The following is a 21,120-nucleotide window of genomic DNA, read 5'->3' as shown; positions in this document are numbered from 1 at the left end:
ACGTGTGCAGCGCGTTACCTTGACATTCGTCTTTTGCCTCGATTTCAATTAATAATCTATACGCGCGTACGGGCGGAATAATCCGATGATTTTGATTTTCGCGCGTCGTCAACCGCCTGTTATATTCTTCCATCCGTCCGCTCTTGTTTTCTTTCGCTCTTACTTCTCTCTCACCGCCTTGATTTTCCTTTGCATCTCTCGGCGCATACTCCGCGCCGACTCTTTTTCACGCATCTCCGCTGGAGATTCTCCGACTCTTTGTATCTTCTTTCCTCCTCGTCTCTCATACTGTCTTCTCTCGGGCCGTTCAAACACCTGCAGCAGCGGCGCGAGTGTTTACTTAGGACGGCGCGCGCTAATTGACTGGTTTCGACTTATTAGTGCGTCTCTCTCTCTCACTCTCTTGAAAAAGGGTTTTATTTTTCGCGCGAGAATTTCGTAGCAATTCTATAAATTCGAAAACAATAGCGAAGAGCTCACGAAATAGAAAAAAGAAATCGACGCGGCGCCGCCGACGTATAGGCCAATCAACTGATTGACTTGATCGATGGATTTCGTCGTTCGCACAAAGAGTAGACACACAGCGTAGAGAGCATCGGATTCTCGTGATTGAGAGCCGCTACAGCGAGTCACAAAGAGCGAGGCCGAGGGACTGTACCATCCGTCCGATTCGGTAATTTGCAGCGCGCGATCCGTCATTAGCATCGAGTGGGATTAAGTTTGACGTTAAAATTAGGCGAAACGCGTGCCGACTGCGGCAGAAGCTCGACTACTCTCTCTCTCTCGGTCGTCGCTTTGCTCGGCTGATTGCGTACACGTCCGTCAAAGTGCACGTCGACACAGTTGCGGTATTCGGCTCTTTCTTTCTCATGATCGATCATAGCGCCCGATTCGAAGCGTTGATATTTGAGTAGGCCGAACTGGGCTGATTTGGCATAGGTGGCAAGCTTCTATATGTAGATTGTAGCCGCAGATTCCGATGATGGAAATTCTACGTTTTCTATAGAGAAAGTGGCCTTTCGTCACCTAGCGTTCAGAGCCAGAAGCTATAGCAAAGCTCGAGCGGTAGGCTTCGGATAAGGGCTAATCCAAAACTGTTTCGTTTCGCTATTTTATCGTTTATCGCTCGGTGTTGTAAGGCGCGATTTCAGATTTAGAAAGTTATCCGCTCGCTTGTTCACTTTGCGAAGAAGACGCGCCAGCTTTCTGGATCGAAGAATAAAAATCGAGCATAAGCGTAGAATATAATTATAGATAGCGCGACATCTACTCTACATCCACATATAGGTTTCAGCTGATTCGCGCGCTCTCATGCTTATTTACACCGGGTCAGTGTAACGGCTACAAGCGCCTCGCGACGACGCGCGCTGTATTCCGAGCGAAGTATTTTTATCAAACCCGCGAGTGATCGTGTTGATCCAGTGTCGCGTCATCGAGTTCAGAGGTCAGCAGGAATAAGGAGTCTCACACAGGTGAATATTACTTTCTTTCTGCGATTCCGATTTCTCCCGAGCCGTGTTTACATCGACTTTAACGGCGGTTCAACTCGCGTCAGCTCTTGCACTCGAAACAACGATTCCTCCTCGCGAATACACAGTGTATTACCGAGAAAACAGTTGGCGTAGTCGAATCCTCCCACGAAGAGAAGGAGAAAATCTCGCTTGAGCAAACACTCGACGTCATGTATCCCCGTGTGGAATTATACAGCTGGAATAACCCGTTGAAACCTGTCGGTGAATCTTAATATCCTCATTTTTCAGTGTTTGTTTAGTTGTCGAGGAAGAACCTCTCTCGCGTTGCACCGCCTCTCTTGAGAGAGAGAGAGAGAGAGAGAGAGAGAGAGAGAGAGAGTCAGCTGCGAAGGCGCAGTCCTTGTGTCAGTTTTATACACATACGTACGTATATGTTCAAGACATCGTGCCCGCGAGCTACGCGCCGCGAATACACTTTCCCACTTCGATGTATACACTCGTACCTCTGACAACACGAGCGCGTTGAAACGAAGCGATCGTTATCAGTATAGATATCGAGAGCAGCAATTGCCGATTTTCATCATAGACTCCATAAATATTTATTCGAAAATTCATAAACTATACAACAATGCGATCGAGCTGCATCGGGTATACATTCAGTGCTGAACCAGTCACCAGTGGCACCATCTCGCCATCCGACGCTGTACTCGATGCAGCTCCAAGTCGATCGCGCAATACGCGGCGGAGGATTACTGTACGCCGCGGAGCGAATATCCCATTTATGAATTCGTAAATATTTACACGAGTCGACCTGCGCTCGCCGACGATATCACGCGCGCACCTCTCGATATCTATACGAGATAACAGCGAATTTTCCATGCAAAGCTTTTCCAAAATCCTAATCGTTTTTTCATCCTCGCTCCGCAATCAATGGCCAATCACAGCTACAAACTCAAACGAATACGCGCAGCTCGACGGCGACGACGAGGGTATATTACAAGAAATTGTTGCATATTCACTATCTTTCCATATTCGCTTCTCGCTCGCACAGCTCTCCGGCGTCGCTCGCTCGCTCGCGACATGAATAATTCAATAATTCACCTCCTGAGATTCGCTCTCCGAGACGTGCGTTTTTTATTACATCGCATCTCGCGGCCGCGTTCGATCTCAGCGTGCGCGCGCGCGGGGGGGAGCGACGACGCGAGTGAGAAATAGCTGACGAAGTAGTCCTCGCGTACTTGACAGCGGGACAAGTGGCTGCGCCCTTCTCGCGATCGTATTCATCTGCACACGCTCCCGCGAATTTCGCCGGCGCAGCAGTGTACGCTCTAATTTTGAGTGACGAAAAGAGAGACGGCTATTCGCAAAATTCGATCGCGAAAGGGCGACGAGGCGCTGCTATACTGGAGATCGATGCGCCCGCGCGCGCAAGCTCGTAATATTTCGCAGATAAGAAGCAGCAGCCCCTGAGCGCCGAGTCGTCTTATCTCGGCGTTTCCGGTCCAGCGAGCCGGAAATGCGTAATAGGAGCCGACGAAGAAGCACGAGAAGCTAATTTCGCCCGGCTGTGCGCTGCTTTTTTCTTACCTCTATCTTCCTCTGCTCTCAGCTCTCTCTCTCTCTCTCTCTCTCTCTCTCTCTCTCTCTCTCTCTCTCTCTCTCTCTCTCTCTCTCTCTCTCTCTCTCTCTGTTTTGTTTTCGTATAAACGTATAACTGGGATAAACATTATCGGCGAGCCATGAAGCGCCTGTGAATATGTACTTGTAATAGTGAGATAATGAGTGTGTGTGTGTGTAGACGTGCGCGAGTTTAACGTATACACTTTGTATACTACAATACGAAAATTACAAAAGTTTCCGAACAATAGCTTCCTGTCAATACAACGCCTACTTTTAATTGCCAGCATCGGAGCTGCACATTCGCGCGAACGTTCATCACACGAGGAAGCATAGAACCGACTGCTGGCTGTAGTTTCGAATCCAAAGCCGGCTCGGCGATGCCCATGTACCTGCTTCTTGCCAGGTTTTTACCGTCATTCTTGTAACTATAACGAGCATGAAGGTGGAGCCGCGCCAATATACACGCGTTTTATGCTGTCCCGAGGCTGTGTAATCGGCGATGCATCCCACGGTCTGGCGTTTTTAATCGCTGCTGCTTTTTTGGTTTGCTTCAGGAAATTACCACTTCTTCGTTATTCTATTTTAGTGTCATAATTCGTATAGATTCGGAATAGTTTGATATTGGCAAGTTATATTGAAAGAGAAATTTGATTTTTCAGAGTTGATAATGGACGGAGTTGTCGTTAAGTTTTCAAAATTTGTCACTTCCGACCGAAGAACAATCCGTGTCTCAAACACCCGTGACAGCGAGATTTCCATACACTTTTTAAACGACGACTGCTTGATACATGTCTTTCAATTTTTACCCATCGCCGATCGAATAAGAGTCGAAAGAGGTGAGCAACTCATCATTTTTTTCAAATAACTGCGCATCACTAATGTCGCATAAATCGTAGTGTGTAGGCGTTGGCAAAGAGTTAGCAAGGAGTCATGGTTCGATCGTAAATCGTTAAACGCTTATACGGATAAGTGGGGCTTGAGTTCATCAAGCAATGAGCTCCTTTTGAGAAGCCCACACGCTCTCTACGAAATCCTCAAGCGTTGTGGAAGTTATTTGAAAAAGCTCGAATTCGTCGGCTACATCGACGAATTGATAGATATCGGAGCTCGTATCGGCTCACTCTGTCCGAATCTGCAGTACCTCGAGCTCGCTGGAGTCACGAGAATAGTTTTGAAAAACATCGCCGAGAATTGCACGGATATCAGGAGCTTCAGTTTGCGGGATACGTTCGATTCGTGCGACGACGAGCTGTCGCTGTTATTCGCGAGAAACAAGAGACTCGAAACTGTGGAATTCATATGCGATGCTCGGACTAACGATGGAAAATTCTGGCTTCGAATACCGACCGAATCCATCCAAACGCTTTACATTCTGAACAGCAGCCTTTCGACCAGTTATTTCAACGAGGTACGTGCTTTTCCATTTCTTGTAGATAGAGTAAAGGGGTAATAGTAATATTGCCCGTAGGCTGTGAGGAAAATGAAGAATTTGTCAAAGCTTACTTTCGATTTTTGCGAGGAATTCGACGACGAGTCGATGGAAGCGATATGTAGCGTCGCGAGTTTGACAGAGATACAGACGGGAGTCTATCTGGGACACATAAAATCACTGAGACCAATAGTTAACTTGAAGAACCTCAAAGTGGTGGAGTTTTCGCTGAGCGATTACGTGGACGATGAATTTTTGATACAGCTGTGTCGAAATTGCAGTCAATTGACGGATGTAGATATCAGTGGTAAGCCAGACACCCTGTATTTGCAACAACCAACTATTTTTCCTTCATTATCGTTCCTTGTATAAAAAATTTTAGGTTGCAAAGTAACTGACGCAGGCGTCGCATCGGTAACGCTCCTGCCGAAGATAGAACGCTTGACTTTGAATTTTCTACGCATCACAGCTAAGGCATTCAACGTGATGCCGAAATTGAAAGCGATCGAGTGCTTCAAGTGCAAAAGAATCAGCACCAGATGCTTTTCGCACATGATAGAGACGTCGGAGGATTTGGAACTGTTGAACGTTTGCTACTGCAAGGTTTACAACTCGACGGTCAAGAGAGCGATAATCGCCACCAAGAAACGAGCCAATAACATGACTCTGAGGATGTACGCTCGAGGGACTCGAATAAAGCTCGAAAAGCTGACGGACGCGTCGCCCTTTTTGAAAGTCATCTTTGCGTACAGACTTCATAATGCCAAAGATTATATGTGATGACTAGCGCTTCGATGCGACTCTTCTCTCTTTTTATTCATTATGATCTACTTGAAATGTTGAAAACTTGATTTATATAAATTTGTCTCAATATTAACATTCATTTATTGCAAAATCCGTGTTCGCTCGTTATTTTCCCGCACGCTTTCACCAAAATCAAAATAATTATTCAGTACGACGAAAGAAAAAATCCGATTTTTCATTTTCAGCATCGAAATGAGCGCAGCGAAGAAAGAAGACGTCGTTGAAGCCGATCGTACGGGAATAAACACGTTGAACGACGACTGCTTGATGCACATCATCCAGTTCTTGCCTATCGTAGACCGAGTGAGGATAGAAGGAGGTATTCAAGCCAATCCAAAGATCCATAACATTCGAGAATTTACACCTTCGAACTAACGCGCAACTGTTTCAGTTTGCAAACGCTGGCTGGCGATAAGTCTGGACTCGTGGCGAAGCTTCAAGATCCTCAACTTCGAGAGCGAATGTTGGGGATTCAACAATCCCGAAACGTTGACCAAGCTGAACCGCAGAATCTTCAAAAAGGTTCTGAATCGCTGCGGGAGCTTCTTGACCTCGATAGAGTTCACTGGTCCCACCGAAAGACTAGGCCCGAACATTCTGAACAGCGTGGCAAGCTTCTGTCCCAATATCCAGCACCTCGACGCCTCGGATCTCGAGGTATCGCCTTGGAGCTTGAGAGTCATCTCTGAAAGGTGCAACAAACTGGTTTACTTTGCCATAGGCAACTGCACGGACGACTGCGATTACGAACTCTCGTTGATATTCGAGAGTAATCGGGAGTTGAAGAGGCTGTGCGTCTACTCGAATTTCGAGGTCACCGGGGAATGTCTGAAGAAACTGAACGGCGACACTATTGAAAGCATCATTTTCGAGAACTGTCCTTCGATTTCGCTGGAACACTTTAACGTAAAACGCTTTGAATACCGCATTAGGTTGCGATTTTCTGATAGGGACAATCTAATTAATAAACTTGAAACGTGCTTGCAGGTGGTGAGAGGCTTTTGCAAGCTCAAGCAACTGGTTCTAGAGCACTTCCACGACTCGAACACCGATACCATGAAAGACATCAGCTCGTGCAGCAGCAACTTGAAGTATCTCACCCTTGCGCTGTGTCCGTTCTATTTGAATTCCCTGCAGTGTATAGCCAACCTAACGAATCTCAAGATTCTGGATCTGTCTTCGAACGTCTCGGTCGACGACGAGCTGCTCGTGTTGGTCGGCGCCAACTGCAAGCTCCTCAAGCAGGTGGACATCAGTTGTGAGTAGTCTTGAAAATGCTCTACCCAACGCTACTATAAAGTATTTCAATTTTCGGCTTCGTCTTTCAGATTGCAACGCAGTGACCAACACTGGCCTCGCAAGCATCGTCTCCCTTCCGAACCTCGAGTCCCTGTTCGTCGAGGACCTGAACAACGTCGACGACGAGGTGTTCCGTGCTATGCCTACTCTTCGACAGATGGACTGCAGCTACTGCTCGAACATGCGGGACGCCGGCCTCGTGAGGCTTATCGAGGCGTCCGAAAATATGGAACATCTCTTCTTGAGCAACTGCAAGAAAATCTCCAACGAGCTGCTCGAGGCAGCCATAAGGGCCACGAAGAAACGCACGAATCAGGTCGTGCTGAAGTTGCATCTGAGCAATACGGATGTACGGCTCAGCAAAGCTAGTGGCACCTCGCCCTTTTTACGAGTTGTTCCAATGATCGTAATTACCCACGTGGGAAAGTTGGCGCGGGTCAATCTTGCCTGAGTGACGGTTGTACTTTGCTCGATACGATGGGATTTCTTTTTTATCAGGATAGTGTTTAAGTTAAATTTTGATTTTAAAATTTTTATCATGTGATTAATTTACGTGAGAGCGCACGTTGGAATTTTTTAAATTTGTTCTAAAGATTGCATATTCTTCTTTTACGAGGCCGATCAAAACGATATTTTATAGTTTGTTAATATAATTAAGTGTTGAGATTATAATAAACGTTTGTTTTCTGTGAAATCTCATTGTTTTTCTTATTTTCTCCGTAAATTTTTGCCCAAATTAGATTATTTGTTATAACGAAAACCTCATCGACTATATTTTATTTTCAGGATCGAAATGAACGCGGAACAGAAGGAAATGGGAATAAACGCGCTAAACGACGACTGCTTGATGCACATCATCCAGTATCTACCTATCGTAGATCGAGTGAGAATAGAACGAGGTATTCGACTCCATGATATAAAGATAACAAAATTTGAAATCATCTTCAAACTAACTCTCTTCTCTTTCAGTTTGTAAGCGTTGGCTAGCGATAAGTCTGGATTCGTGGTACAACTTTAATAGCCTCAACTTTGAAAACAAATGCTGGGGGTTCCGTGATCCTGCAACTTTGACCAAGGTGAACCGCAGAATCTTCAAAAAGGTTTTGAATCGCTGTGGCAAGTTTCTGATCTCGGTAGAGTTCTTGGATTCCAACGGAAGACTAGGCCCGCACATTCTGAAAAGCGTGGCAAGCTTCTGTCCCAATGTCCAGCACCTCGACGCCTCCGATCTCGAAGTGTCGCCCTGCAGTTTGAGAGCCTTGGCCGAAAAGTGCCATAAACTCGTCTTTTTCGCCGTGGGCAACTGCACGGATAAATGCGACTGTGAACTTTCGTCGTTATTCGCGAACAATAGAGAACTAAAGAGACTGTGCGTCGAGTCGAATTTCGAAGTCACCGGGGAATGTCTAAAGGGGCTGAACAGCCATTCCATTGAAAGCATCATTTTCACGAGCTGTCCCTGGATAACGCTGGACAATTTTCACGTGAGACAACTAAAACGGAGATGGCAATTTTAGTGTTTTGCGCATTCTAATCTGCTTGAAACGTGGTCGTAGGTGGTAAGAGGGTATCGCAACCTTAAGCAGCTGGTTCTGGAAGACTACCTTGATTTTTACGAGGATATCATGAAAGACATCAGTTCGTGCAGCAAAAGCTTGCGGTATCTGAGCCTGTCGGTCGGAGATTCCTACGTGAATTCCTTGATACACATATCCAAGTTAAGGAATCTCTATTCTTTGGATCTGTCTTTCAACTTCTCGGTCAAGGACGAGCTGCTCGTGTCCGTCGGAGCCAACTGCAAGCTTCTCAAGCAGGTGGATATCAGTTGTAAGTATAGTCTTAAAAATTATCTGTCCAACACTACTGTGTATCGTTCAAAATTCTAGAGTATACTTCAATTTCGGCTTCGTCTTTCAGATTGCAACGCGGTAACAAATACTGGCCTCGCGAGCATCGTTTCCCTTCCGAAGCTTGAGTCTCTGTTCGTCGAAAGCCTGAACAACATCGACGACGAGGTGTTTCATGCTATGCCCGCTCTGCGACAGATGGACTGCAGCTTTTGCATGAATTTGCGAGACGCCGGGCTTGTGAGGCTCATCGAGGCGTCCGAGAATGTGGAATACCTTTACTTGAATCGCTGCGAGAACGTATCGAACGAACTGCTCGAGGCGGCCATAAGGACCACGAAGAAGCGCGAGAATCAGGTCGTGCTAAAGTTGCATCTGAGCAACACCAACGTGAGGCTCGACAAGGCTAGCGATACCTCGCCCTTTTTGCGCGTCGTCCCGATGATCATCGTCACGGACGAGTTCGGTCTGTCTGAAAGTGTGTCCGCGCCTCACACAAAGTGGGATTTTTACCTGCTTTAAGGAACCTAAATCAAATAAATTCTTCATTTTATTATGCATACGAGAACGCGTTCTCAATGTCTGAAAAAACATTTCTTTTCAAAGTCTTCTTCTATGATATCTAGTCTCCGACACACACACAAACACACATACACGGCGTGGCTAAAACAAAAAGGGCGTCTCGGATGAAAGGAAGTGTCTATCCAGCAGTGACGGGGCACAAAGAAGAGAAGATGCAGTCGGCCCTTCTTCTTCGGATCTTCGGCGGCTGGGCGCACGTACGTCCTACACACTCACACATGGCAGGTTCTCTCTCTCTCTCTCTCTCTCTCTCTCTCTCTCTCTCTCTCTCCAACAATGGCCGCGAGCTAGAATTCAGCTAGCCCGCATTGTCTCGCGCGACGTGCCCGATCGCGCAGACCTCCACTCGACTCTGCCGATTCTTCTCTCCCGCTTCTTCTTCTTCTGCTTCGTCTCTCTTCGTGCCAAAAGCTGACTAACGGGGCCGTGCCGCGAATTCGCTACTCCCTTCCAGGTGTGTGTGTGTGTGTGCGATGCAGCGAAAATTTGCGAGCCTTTTGGCGGCGGTTCAAGGAGAAAGACTCGCTGCACTCGATTTCGCTGGGGAGTTTTTTCCTTGTTTTGCTGCAGCAGCCGCTTTTGCGACGGTTTTGACCCGGGGCTTGCAGACCTTTTTTGGCTTTGTGCGCTTCGCTCGGGGAACGCCTGTGTGGGTATGAGAATCGATTGGAAAATTTTCTCGACTTCTAAGCGCGCGGCCAGAGAAACCCCGAGCTCGTTTATTTTCCAATGACAACGGCAACGACAAGAGCTCGCCGTATGCGTCGCGTCATCGCGCGCGAAGAGGGACGACGGACAAAGAGTGGAGACGGCAGAGAGTGAGAGAGAGAGAGACAGAGAGAGAGAGAGAGAGAGAGACAGCGGCGCTGCTGCATAAGCTTATTAAAGCGTCGCGCGGACCTCGTGTGCGAGTCGCCACTGCAGCGTCTTCGCGAGCTTGCAGACAAAATCGGCCGCCTCTCTTCGCACTTTCTTCCCGGTATATAGCACACGTAGGCGAGGGGTGGCAGCCAGGTCGAAGACAGAGAGGAAGGAAGCAGCGCCGCAGCCTCTCGAGAGACAATGAGGCCGCTCTCGCGAGTGTCGCCACGAGTGGCTGCTCTTCACTATTGCCAACTCAGGCCCTTCAGGCCGCCGACGCCGCTGCACCACTCTCTCCTTCTCTGTGCCCCGCCGCGTATATGTGTACTCTCCGCTCCTTCTATCTCCGCGCCTTTTTTCTCCGCGCTAGCGCTCACTCGAGCCGCCGCGACTCTGCCTTTATTATTTCCCGAAGAGGGGATATTTTCTCGCGCGCGGATCTATCTGGCCAATCACCCCTGCGGCCCGGATTCGTTGTATTCCTCGTTGCATCGACAATAAGTGTAACGCGCGATAATCGAGTTAGCAATAGCCGACGTAGGAATCGCTGAGCGAGTGTGACGTCGTAGACGCTCGATAAATTCGATCGAGGTTACCTGGCGCTTAAATTTATTCGCGGTGACGTATGCGCGCAGGTGCTTCGGATTTTATTTTGTAATCGGATTATCGAAACAGGGACTGAATCTTCAACCTACATTTCGCCGCATTTAGCTTCATTTACTTATTATCATCTCACAACCAGGGAAAGAGTAAAGGCCAATCATCTCTTTGGAGCGCGGCTCTCAATATCCGTCTCTGCGCTGCTTATACGCGGCTTAAAAAGTCGTAAGACGCGGGAAATTCAATAGCCAAATATCGGGGAAAAAAGTTCGCGCGCGCTGCATAAACGCAGTCCCTTAAAACTTTTAAAAACTACTCGAGTGTCCTAGATTGCAAATAGATTCGCCTCTCGTATATAGATGGGGCGAAGGGGAAAAACGATGTCTTAGCGAAGTAAGAAAAGCGTCACGAGAGTGAGAGAGAGAGAGAGAGAAGAGCGATAGTACGGATGGAAAGTTCGGATAGTTCGACGCGAAGTTTGTCTTCCCGGCCTGTATTACAACGACGACTCTCAGACGCGCGCGATATTGCCTATATTCACTTTGCTGACTTCATCCTCGAAGAAGCGAGCTTTCTTTTTCTGTGCGCACTTCGTCGAGCGATGCGTCAGAGCTTTCGCCGTGCGCGTACTTCACTTGTTGCGAGCAAAAAAAGCCCGCGATACAGAAGAATGCGCTTCTCTCGTTCTTTTTTGTCGAATCCACAGACGTATGTGCGTCTGCGGCGTCGGGTCAGCGAAAAGTTCTCCGTCCCCCGAATGTGTATACACATTTATACGGAGCTCCGCTGTTTACGCGCAGTCGGAATTGCGTAGGCATTGGAGCTGCGCTGACGTAATACAATGGAATCGCTTCAGTTCTTGCGCCGGCGGGGAATTCATTTACATTTTCGCGGCGAAGCCGAGCTTTTTTGCGCGTCCTCGTGAGTAGAGTGGACGACGGCTTTGACAGCCGCTGCGGGGTCAGCTTCTTCCTTTGAGCGGGATTTCTAGTGTGCTGTGTATCAGCCCGTCAGGCTGTTTACTCGATCGGGCGGCTGATTTATTGGGTCGACGTTGTTATTGAAATACACGCGGAGTTAGTCGAGTGTGGATGTACAGCTCAGACTGTTGTGGACTGCTGCATCTTTCTCGCGATTCTGGCGCTTCGATGCGCCATCGCGAGGTATCGAAAGTGCGAAGAAACTGGCAGCTCGCTTTTATTTTACACTTTCTGATCGCCAGAATCGAGAGAAAGAGACAGCAGAGAGTCTTCAATTAAGAAGTAATCCCCGCGCGATATCTAATAAAACAGCGCGCTTATCGGGCGCCGGACCGCGACACTGGATTACCGAAGCTTTGCGCCAATCATTCGCCGGATTAACGTATCTCGGCTGGGCGTGTAAGCCCCGAAAATGCAAGCTCCGACCGAGTCGCTCGGCTCTTATCGCTGCGCAAGCTCCTCGCGCAGCAGCTCCCGTGTACCGACTAGCCACAAGTCACCCGACTTTTTTGCAGCGCGATTTCTCGAGGACGAAAAAAATCCGGCGAATCCGGCGACAACAAACGGCGCCGAGCTTGCAAGCTCCTTCCGGACAAACACGACGGCGCGGGCAAAGTTTTCGAGCCGGTATTATACAGCGTCCGGTCGCGCGCAGGGGATAATGTGTCGCTGGTGGTGGCCGCTCGTCGGCACTTTAAATCAGAGCTTAAAAACAGACTCGAGGGCGGTAAAAAGTTGAGCGAGAAATCAGCCGAGCAGCGGCCACTTCCGCGGGTTAATAGGCGCGCGGAAGTCCGTAGTCCTCGAATTATCGGTCAAAACAAACTTCCCTGTGGCTACGCGAGGAAAGTTTCGAAAAAAGTGTGTCGATTACCTTGGGATAGAAAGCAAATAATGATAAGCGCAGTGAACATATACAGATGCGCGGGAGAGCATCGACGGGACGAGGTTCTGAAAAAAATATCAATTTCGATTGCGGTCTGCGGAGCTCGATCATATCCCCCGAAACGTCTGCGCGCGTCTCCCGCACACATCCATTTCGCGGTTATATGGAAAAACGCGGAGCGCAGCGCGGCAAAAGGGTTCGTTGACCCGCCGACGAGCGAGCGAGCTTTCCATCCGAACGGCCTTTCCCGATAACACCGCTCCCTCTCTCTCTCTGTCTAGTGCGTCCGCTTTTGTGCGCTATATGCAGCTTTCCCACTCAATGCATGTGTGCCTTTTTATTATTCCAAATTACCTGCAGCGCTGCCAAGCCACGATTGTTTATTATTTTCCAGCTGCATCGCGACGCGAAGATTCTTTCATCGTCGCATCAAGGCTGCAGCGCTAAATCAGCGTACGGCATGATATCGGCGACGATTCATCATTCCCGCAAGTCGCGGCCCGATAATTCAGGCCAACGCGACATGTGGGACGACTACGTGACTTATCGCGATCTCTAAACTCGCGCTCCGCTAATTGGGCCCTTTTGTTCACGCGCGGCTGTCGATCGCTCGACGACTTTTGCAATTATAATCCGAGCGGAGAGGGACACAGAACCGAAATTGCAAAAGACTTGAAGGTACGGGAGAGAAAACGGAAAAAAGCATAGTAGCGCAATCATGCGAGAACGGTGACCAATCAGCGGTCCTTGTGTTTCGTCCGCGTCGTCGTTGCCCGGAATAATAAAAGAGGAGCTTGAGCCGTGCACAGCGAAATAGGAGAGAGGGAGGGGGGAGGCTCTTCGGGCATTTTTAAAGAGGCTTGGCAGAGCGAGCGAGCGAGCGAGAGAGAGAGAGAGAGAGAGTACGATCGACGTTCATTAGTTTCCAAGAACTGCTGTGGTTTTCCTCCTGCTTCGTGGTATTTTTATTTTCTCCTTCCGGATCGAGCTGCCTCTTTTTTGGCCCGAGTTCGCGACGTCGCCTCCGCTACTTTTGATTAATTGAGTCTCGTGCGGTGATTGATATCTCTATCCTGTGCCAATTTCATGGCTGCTTCTGCTGCTGGAAGAGGCAAGCAAAAAAAAAAAAAAAAAAAGACGAAATAATTATTCGCCAGTATTTTCACAGCTGATCAGCGGCGGCTGAACTTTGATACGCGATCGATAACCGCAGTCGTTTTAATATTCCCGAGATATGCGGGGAGGCTTTTTTTTTTATTTTAGAGCGTTTATTTTCTCTCGCTTCTTCTGTCGAGTGTACGGGGAGAAAACAATCGCCGCCGCGGCAGCGGCCACTCGACGTCACGGCGCAGCGTCAGCTACACTTCTGCGGCAGTAGTCTAGCACTTCTTTCTTCCTTTTTTCCTCCGCCGCTGCCGCTACTCGTAATCAGCAAATCGTCGTCGGCCGCGCAAGAGGGGAGTCGAGAAACAAGCGAGAGAAATTCCGGGGGGCACTGCACCCACGCTCTATAGATTTTGTTAGTTTGATTAGAGCCTCTATATTTTAAAAGATCGTAACGATGACTAATCGAATATCAGCAAGACCTAATCCCCGACACTAGCGAAGCAGAAGCCGACGTTACACGAAAACGGGCCGTCAGCCCGCCGACAGATTATAACGGCCTGACCCAATTAAAAGCCGCTGACGCGCGAGAGAATAAAAACGCCGCCTGATGAGCGCTGCTGATACACACACACACACACACACACATACACACGAGCGGCCGGGTTAACGACTGCAGCGGCGCGGCCAGGTAACAAAAGGAACACGAGATAAGAGCCGTAAAAATTTTACGGTATCCGGATTATCCGTCATCCGCGGATACCCGCGCGCTCAAGATGGCAGAAGCGGCTCGATATCTCGAGGAGGCGCACGCGACTTACTTTTTCTAGCGAGCTTTGCACTCGACGCGCGTGTGTGTTATACAGCACTGCGGACATCGGCTCGCTCGAGTAGTAAAATCGAGTTTGGTCAGACGCGGCTGTTCGAGAGCTAATAGAAAGCGCCGGCATCGAGAGAGAGAGAGAGAGAGAGAGAGAGAGATCGAAGTTGTCTCCCTTTTTCCTCAAATTTTTTGAAGAGGTGGGAAAACCGTTGAAGCGAGAGCCGGAGCTCTTTGTACGGATCGGCTGGATACGGGCCATCGGGCGGCTGCAGCTCGCCGGTGGCAAGGGGAATGAAACAATGCGGAATATCTTATACGGGCGGAGAGAGAGAGGGAAAAGTCCAATTGCGTTTCGGCGTTAGTCGGATTTTCCGGCTCTCTCACTCTCCGCGCTTTGACTCGCGCGCATATAGATGCCTGTTTTGTATTATGGCCCGACGAGAGAGAGAGAGAGAGAGAGACTCTTCGATTCGATTTGCTCGCAAAGAGCTTTGTGCTGCAGCGACGACGATTCTTTGGGCAACTCGCCCGCGAGTACTTACGAACCTGTGTGTAATGTGGGACTAATTTATTTGAAATGGTCGAGCGACGAGTTATGAATTTTTCTAGAATCTTTACAAATACTTCTCTCGACTTCTATACAGACGAACAATCCGCGCGCGCGCGCCATAATCAAAAGTTAATTCAGCAGACGCCGCCACGCACGCATACACGTCCACGGAAGACTGCCGGTAATTGAGGCATTATTTTTCGATTATGCGCGATAGAGCTACGGCAGAGACTACCACAACCATACCATACACCTATATAGACAGCGACTCGTGATGGGATTTAAATTAGCGCCAGAGAGATAGACGCGACATCTGTCGCCTTCTTCCATTAAATGTCACTCCCGCGCGCGTTCTTGCTGACGCCGCACCGCTGTGTGTTATATATATGTTCGCGGAGCTGGAAATCAGAAAGTCGAGTGAGCGCGCTTAAGACGTTTTCTCGAGAGGCGCTAGAAAAAGAGACACCCCCGCCGCGAGCTGCTGCTGCTGCTGCTGCTGTATGGCGAGAATTTTATTAAACCTGCGGGGAGAGTAATCCTTGGGGCTTGTCTCGGGACGAACTGATAAGGAACATTATCTCCCCCCGACGTCGCTGCAAAGTGAAAGCTCGGCAAGCTTTGGCTTGCGATGTAATTCCGGCCCGATGTAAAATGTGCGTATCGTACGAGCTTTCGGGATAGTGAATCGGGAATTCATCGGTGGACGACGTTATTCGTTTAAATCGAACAATATAAATATAATACGGGACAAGTATGGGTCGACTCAGGTCTCTAAAACTTTGTCCGAACAAGGGCTTTCGTCTTTGAGGAGACGTAACGAAAAGAGAATAAGAAATAGAAGCTTATATTCCATACTCGAAAGCTTAAGATTTGCGTACTCGTTTTTATTTTCCAAGCTCGTAAAAGCTCTCTAAACTCTGGGGACGAGTTTTCCTCCGACACGTTATTGTATAAATATTAGTCTTGATGAAATTTTCGATCCGGAAGATTCCAGCCAGACGGCGTTAGTGAGCTCCTCATAGAGGAACGCGTATATATTAAAAAGCTCCGAAAAGCTCGTCCTCTCTCTCTCTCTCTCTCTCAGAAAAACACGTGCACGAACTTTGCTACTCCTCCGCAAATCTCCTCTTAGCTCTCTCTCTCTCTCTCGACCGAGACACGCGCTCGTTAAAAGCTCGCAAAGTCGCCGCTGCCTAAGAGCGCGCAGCGGTGAAATCTGCAAAACTTCCGCAACCGCTCCGCGCTTTTAACTGTATTTCTCGCTAAATCCTCAACCCTGTATGTATGATAGGAAAGAAAAAACTCTTGACCTCCGCCGCGCGCGTTACAAGCCTGTATCAAAGGGAGCGTGTATTACGAGCCAAAAAAGAGACGGCGAGCTTTATCTCGCGCGCCGCCGCTGTGTGTGCGTGTGTGTTTTGCTTCTGTTTCGACTTCCTGCTATTTGTTATTGCGCAGGAACTGCCCCCGCGCGCGTAATGAAATATAACCGACGCTCTCGCTATACGAACGTTATATGTACATGTATATACATAAGCGCAGAGCGTGTTGTCGTCCCGCGCGATGTACACGTATTCGGTATAATACGCAGGCTCGTGTCCGTCGAATGCATAAGCGCAGCGGCTCGTTCTGCCGTACTTCCCGGCCGGTATTATCTGAATTTTTTCGTCGCTGATTTATTATACAGGAAAAACGCCGAGCAAAATATTGCAAAATACTGGCTCGCATCAGGTGACTTCTTTGTCTGTGTGCAGTTTGCTTCGATTGTACAATCGATGCGGGAGCTATTTCTGCATCGCCGCGACGATTGATATATTTTTGAGCGATTTATGGCTATTCGCTCGCTTTTGACAGGACGATAAATGCATATTGTGTTCTACGAGGATCGGTTGAAAAATCTAATCGATTCGATTACACGCTGCGGTGAATGCGTTTGGATGACGGGGTTCGTCGATGTAACCGAATTAATCATTATGGGATGCAATTATACACCGCATATGTGATACAAAATTAAAGAAAGGTTATAATATCTACGGCATTGGTACTATTGCGATGATTAATTATTAATTTCAGGCGCAGTTGAACGTTATAACGACAGACAATTACACGCGTCATAGCTTATGTTTGATTATTTTTACCATAAATAACGTACCTCTATATATTTTGAAGTCCAGCACTCGGATAAAACGTACACCTTGTATATACATCAAACTATTCTGCAACGCACTCGAGATTCAAAAACACAATCTTGCTCGCGTAACAAACAACTCGCGGCGCCGTCAAACTTTTGACTGATATTTACCGCAGCAATTTCGCGCGGGCGCGTTCGGGATTTCCGAAAAAGCAGATAATAACTTACCGGGAAATCGAATTAGGCGCCGATGCTAGACAAGCAGCCGATGCGGAGGATCTTGAGATAGCGGAGACGACGAGCGAAGCGAAAGGTGAAAGCGAGAGCTGGAAATAAAAAAAGCGCTGAGCCGAAAAAAGCTGGGAGGAGGGCTATATATGTTGGAGGCTCGGAAAATTTATATTTTAAATGGCGTATATATACTCCGAATTACAACGTGCGAGGTCATTTTTCACCCGGGGCTTTCGGCGATCTCCCGTGTGGAATTCTCGAAAAACGCGCCGGCCGAGTTTTCGGCGAGATTGCTTCTGTGCCATCGTTCCACGTATACCTTTCCCACTTCGTTCTTCTACTGCTGCAGTTGCGCTTTTTCTTTGCAGGGGGTTGGGGTGGGATCCGAGCTTTTTTTGCGCGGAAGGCTTGAATTATGTTGCGCCGGGAAATCGGGTTCAAAGACTTTGTTGGTGCTTTAGTTTTGGATGATCATGTGCGTTTGATGGTTTTTGACTAAATAACGTGATTTTTTGCCTAAACTTTATAATCTGTCGCATTTTGAGGTAATTGATAAAACGTCGTCTCGGTAAGGTCATAGTATTGCCATCTGTAGCTTGAGAGGCATAGTTGCATCGGAAAGGCGAAAATATCGATCTGACGGTGTTGGGGACTGGTCTATACCTATAGCTGGTACAACGATGGCGCCGACAGGCTACTGTGTGCAACTGTAGGTAAAACTCTCAGTCTTTTTGATAATGTAGGTATTTATCATCCGTGAATAAAAACTCCATTTTTTGCATGCTGAATGATTTATTGAAACGACTGATAGAAGACGAATAAATCATAGCGAAATCGAATGTTTTTTTTTTAACTTAAAAAATTAAAATTTATTTAAATGTTTAATCTAAGCAGAATATCGGAACAGTACTCCATGTCGATACGAAATTTTATTCATCCTTTGTACAAGTGTCGAATCCTTATAATTAAGCTAAACATTAAATTATCCTAGTGTCATTGATTTAATCTAATCCTTCTTTCTTCTCCTTTATTGCTTCCTGCAGATACAAATCACAAGATTAGTGGAATTGTCAAAATGATTGCATTAAGAATTATTCATTTGTTTGAAGTATTACCTTAAACCTTTCTTCGAACAATGAAAGCTCAGCAATAAGATCTGTTACTGCATTCATGAAGGCTTCATGTGGTGTATGGTCGGATGTTGTTTGGATTCTTATGACAAATTTGTGTTCCAAGGGGTGAGGTAGCTTGTATCCAGCGAACAATACTTGCGGGTCCTTCAGAAGTTGACTGCGATAATAACAAACAGTACCATAAGCAACTTTCTTATGGCTGTGAGATAATTTAGCAATCTGCAAAATACTCACTTTCTGATCATGTTTCCAAGAGTGTGATCCTCTTTGTTGATAGTGAAAATAGCAGCATTAGGAACTTTCGTGTCCTGTTCTTTGATGATTCTGGAAGAATGGACAAAATAAAAACATTTAAAAACTATGTAACCTCAAAAATTTAAGACTGTTACTTAATGCATTCTAACGATCATTGAAACCAAATTGCATTAAGCCAATAAACAAAGAAAACGTACACCTTGTCAAAAATACGCGAACATGCTCAACAATAATACACAAAAATTGCGTAAATTTCGTTACAAACTTTAGAGGTTATCCGCTTCTCTCGACAACATAAACGAGAAAGTACGTTGAAAAACTCACTTCTTTTCTCCCTCGTACAGCAAGAACGATTCAAAGGTCGGCGGTGCGTTCATCTTGCCACTCGGTTATCAGCTGATCCTCCAAAAACACAAATAAATCCAACGACAAACAATAATAAAGACAGCGGCCAGCAAAACGTCGCAACAGTTGCGTATAGCTATAGCTCAACTACCCGCGTGACGTCACAATTCACATCGACGAGCGCCAGCGCGCCACCGCGCTTACAGCGGTCAACTCTCGAATTACGGAGCATGCGCGCTGAAAATTTTACAATTGATTAAATATCGATGTGCGCGCGCTATGTGCAACAATGTTTCCAGCTTCAAGAGCTCGTTTATTTTCGTAGAACACATACTCTCCGCCTTATAACGCTCAGAGGCGGAAAAATCTATGCGCCGGGCAGTGCACGCGGCGAAATGTAAAAATACTGCATTTAAAAAAGCGCCTCAATGTCACATCAGGCGATGCCACACATTACATCAGGTGTGTGCGATAGACATAAGTATCCGCATATACGAGAACAAAGTTTTGTAAATGTAAATGCGCGCATCAGGTGCGAGAATAATACAATCGTTTCGCGAACGACGCGACGGCTCTCGCGTACTCTCGGTCATCATCCTCTATAAATAAAATTCCTCGTAAACCGCGCGCACTAATCTCGGACTTTTTTTTTTTTTCATTAGACTCGTCGCGCGCGCTATAAGCCGTATACTTATGAGACTATGAGATAGTCGATCGCTCTCCTGGTGCGAGTGATTAAATTGGCATTCGGCGCGCGTGTGTCTATGCTATATGTATATACTATATCGCGAACAGTATTAGGAGATAGACCTTCGGAGCAATATCGTCAGTTTGTATCCACACGGGGACACGGTCGGCTCGAAAGATAAATATATACCTTTCTTTATCTCGACTGTGTCGGCGGGCGAGTGTGTAGCCCCATTTTAATCCACCTTGTGTAAGCGCTATCACGTATATCGGAATTACTCGTGCGCCCCCCCCCCCCCCCCCACCGCCGGCCCCTTCGGCGCTCGCCGGCGGCGCAGTATATAGGTATATAGATGCGAGAGAAAGAGAGAGGAGAGGATGTGTTGTTATATAGCGGGAATTGAACGCAGGGGGATTTCGCGCACACGCTATATGGGCGTGTCAGGAACGAGCGTCAGATGACGGTATCGCTCGCGCGGATGTACCTACCTCGTGTTGATATAGAGAGCGATATGTAGAGAGGGTTGCGCGGAAAGGCCTTTTCATTCGGTTACACGAGGAAGTGGCCCTTTTTCCTGGGATGCGTAGGTGTATAGGTTAATTTTTCATTTTTCCGAGAGGGCCGCCGCCGTTTGTTATTCCGGTGTAGACGAGATGAGCGAGCTTTTACGGGGGGCTGTTTTTTTAATTTATTCTCAGCCAAAGTTTTTCGATAACGCACGTACGCGTTCCGTGGCTACATTCTTTTCCTCGTTTACCCAAGCTCACTCATGCTGCGACTTTATGCCCTTGCGTTATCTCATACTTGCGATGATTCAACAAGTATAAAATAAGAATCGCATTCCATCAATTTGGCGGATACCGAAAAGCAATCAGAGCGTGAGAGCCGTCGTCGGAATATAACGCAAGAAGTAATCCAGAAATAAATGGATATAACGATGCCATATATATATATATTTTTTTTTTTTTTTCAGAAATTCTATACAACACAAAAAAACTGTACGTGGCTTGTAGAGCAAAGGGAAGCGTTCTCGTACGGAGCTGCTTTGCTACTCCAAAATGCACCGCCGCGTTAAATAATAAAATAACACGGCGTACGCGGTGTACAGGGTATACGATACAATCAACGTAGGGTCGAAATATTCGCTTTATCAAAAATAGAACAACAGAGCGGTTTCGTGGAATACGTGAATTTCGGAGGACGGACGGAGTATAAGCGTAACTTCGAGGAAAGTAAACAGCGGAGCAAACGCTTAGCGAGAAAACAGTCGGCGAAAAATACCAAGTACTCGTAGGTATACATACGCAACTTGGCGCAACAACAAAGCCCAAAATCGCGTGCTCCAAAATCCGCGAATTGACGGTCGGCTGAGTCGGCGAGGACGTCACGATACCAGTGCAATCTTCGCCGCGAGTACAGAGAGGGAGAGTGAGGGGGGGGGAGAGAAACGGCGTGTCGAGGCCGCAGTCGGCGCGGACAC

At 47.4% G+C, this 21,120-nt stretch overlaps 2 protein-coding genes across 8 annotated transcripts; one reads left to right on the top strand and one right to left on the bottom strand.

The window, feature by feature from the left end:
• The first annotated feature begins 450 nt into the window (after window positions 1-450).
• Window positions 451-9,036, top strand: LOC100122325 (putative RNA-binding protein EEED8.10). Of its 7 annotated transcripts, none has more exons than XM_016981707.3 (6): window positions 1,107-1,472; window positions 3,377-3,495; window positions 3,752-3,928; window positions 3,989-4,500; window positions 4,561-4,828; window positions 4,904-5,416. In XM_016981707.3, exons 3-6 carry the CDS (start codon window positions 3,760-3,762, stop codon window positions 5,299-5,301), a joined length of 1,347 nt encoding a protein of 448 aa, XP_016837196.1. In that variant the 5' UTR covers window positions 1,107-1,472; window positions 3,377-3,495; window positions 3,752-3,759; the 3' UTR covers window positions 5,302-5,416. The 7 variants fall into 7 exon arrangements, with proteins under 7 accessions (XP_008209943.1, XP_016837196.1, XP_016837197.1 ...); XM_016981708.3 differs by having other exon boundaries at window positions 3,377-3,635; XM_008211721.3 differs by lacking the exons at window positions 3,377-3,495; window positions 3,752-3,928; window positions 3,989-4,500; window positions 4,561-4,828; window positions 4,904-5,416 and adding exons at window positions 7,411-7,523; window positions 7,594-8,108; window positions 8,181-8,451; window positions 8,542-9,036 and having other exon boundaries at window positions 451-1,472.
• Window positions 9,037-18,056: 9,020 nt separating this feature from the next.
• LOC100114414 (DNA-directed RNA polymerase II subunit RPB11) lies at window positions 18,057-21,032 on the bottom strand. Its single transcript, XM_016981705.3, has 5 exons — window positions 20,945-21,032; window positions 18,932-19,189; window positions 18,587-18,676; window positions 18,335-18,509; window positions 18,057-18,256 (listed from the first exon to the last, which is right to left on the bottom strand). The coding sequence occupies exons 2-5, from the start codon at window positions 18,982-18,984 to the stop codon at window positions 18,221-18,223; spliced, it is 354 nt and encodes a 117-aa protein (XP_016837194.1). The 5' UTR covers window positions 18,985-19,189; window positions 20,945-21,032; the 3' UTR covers window positions 18,057-18,220.
• Between the last annotated feature and the right edge of the window lie 88 nt (window positions 21,033-21,120).

Source organism: Nasonia vitripennis, chromosome 2, assembly GCF_009193385.2.
Source record: "Nasonia vitripennis strain AsymCx chromosome 2, Nvit_psr_1.1, whole genome shotgun sequence".
Taxonomy (NCBI): domain Eukaryota; kingdom Metazoa; phylum Arthropoda; class Insecta; order Hymenoptera; family Pteromalidae; genus Nasonia; species Nasonia vitripennis.
This window is presented reverse-complemented; position numbering and strand designations above follow the sequence as displayed.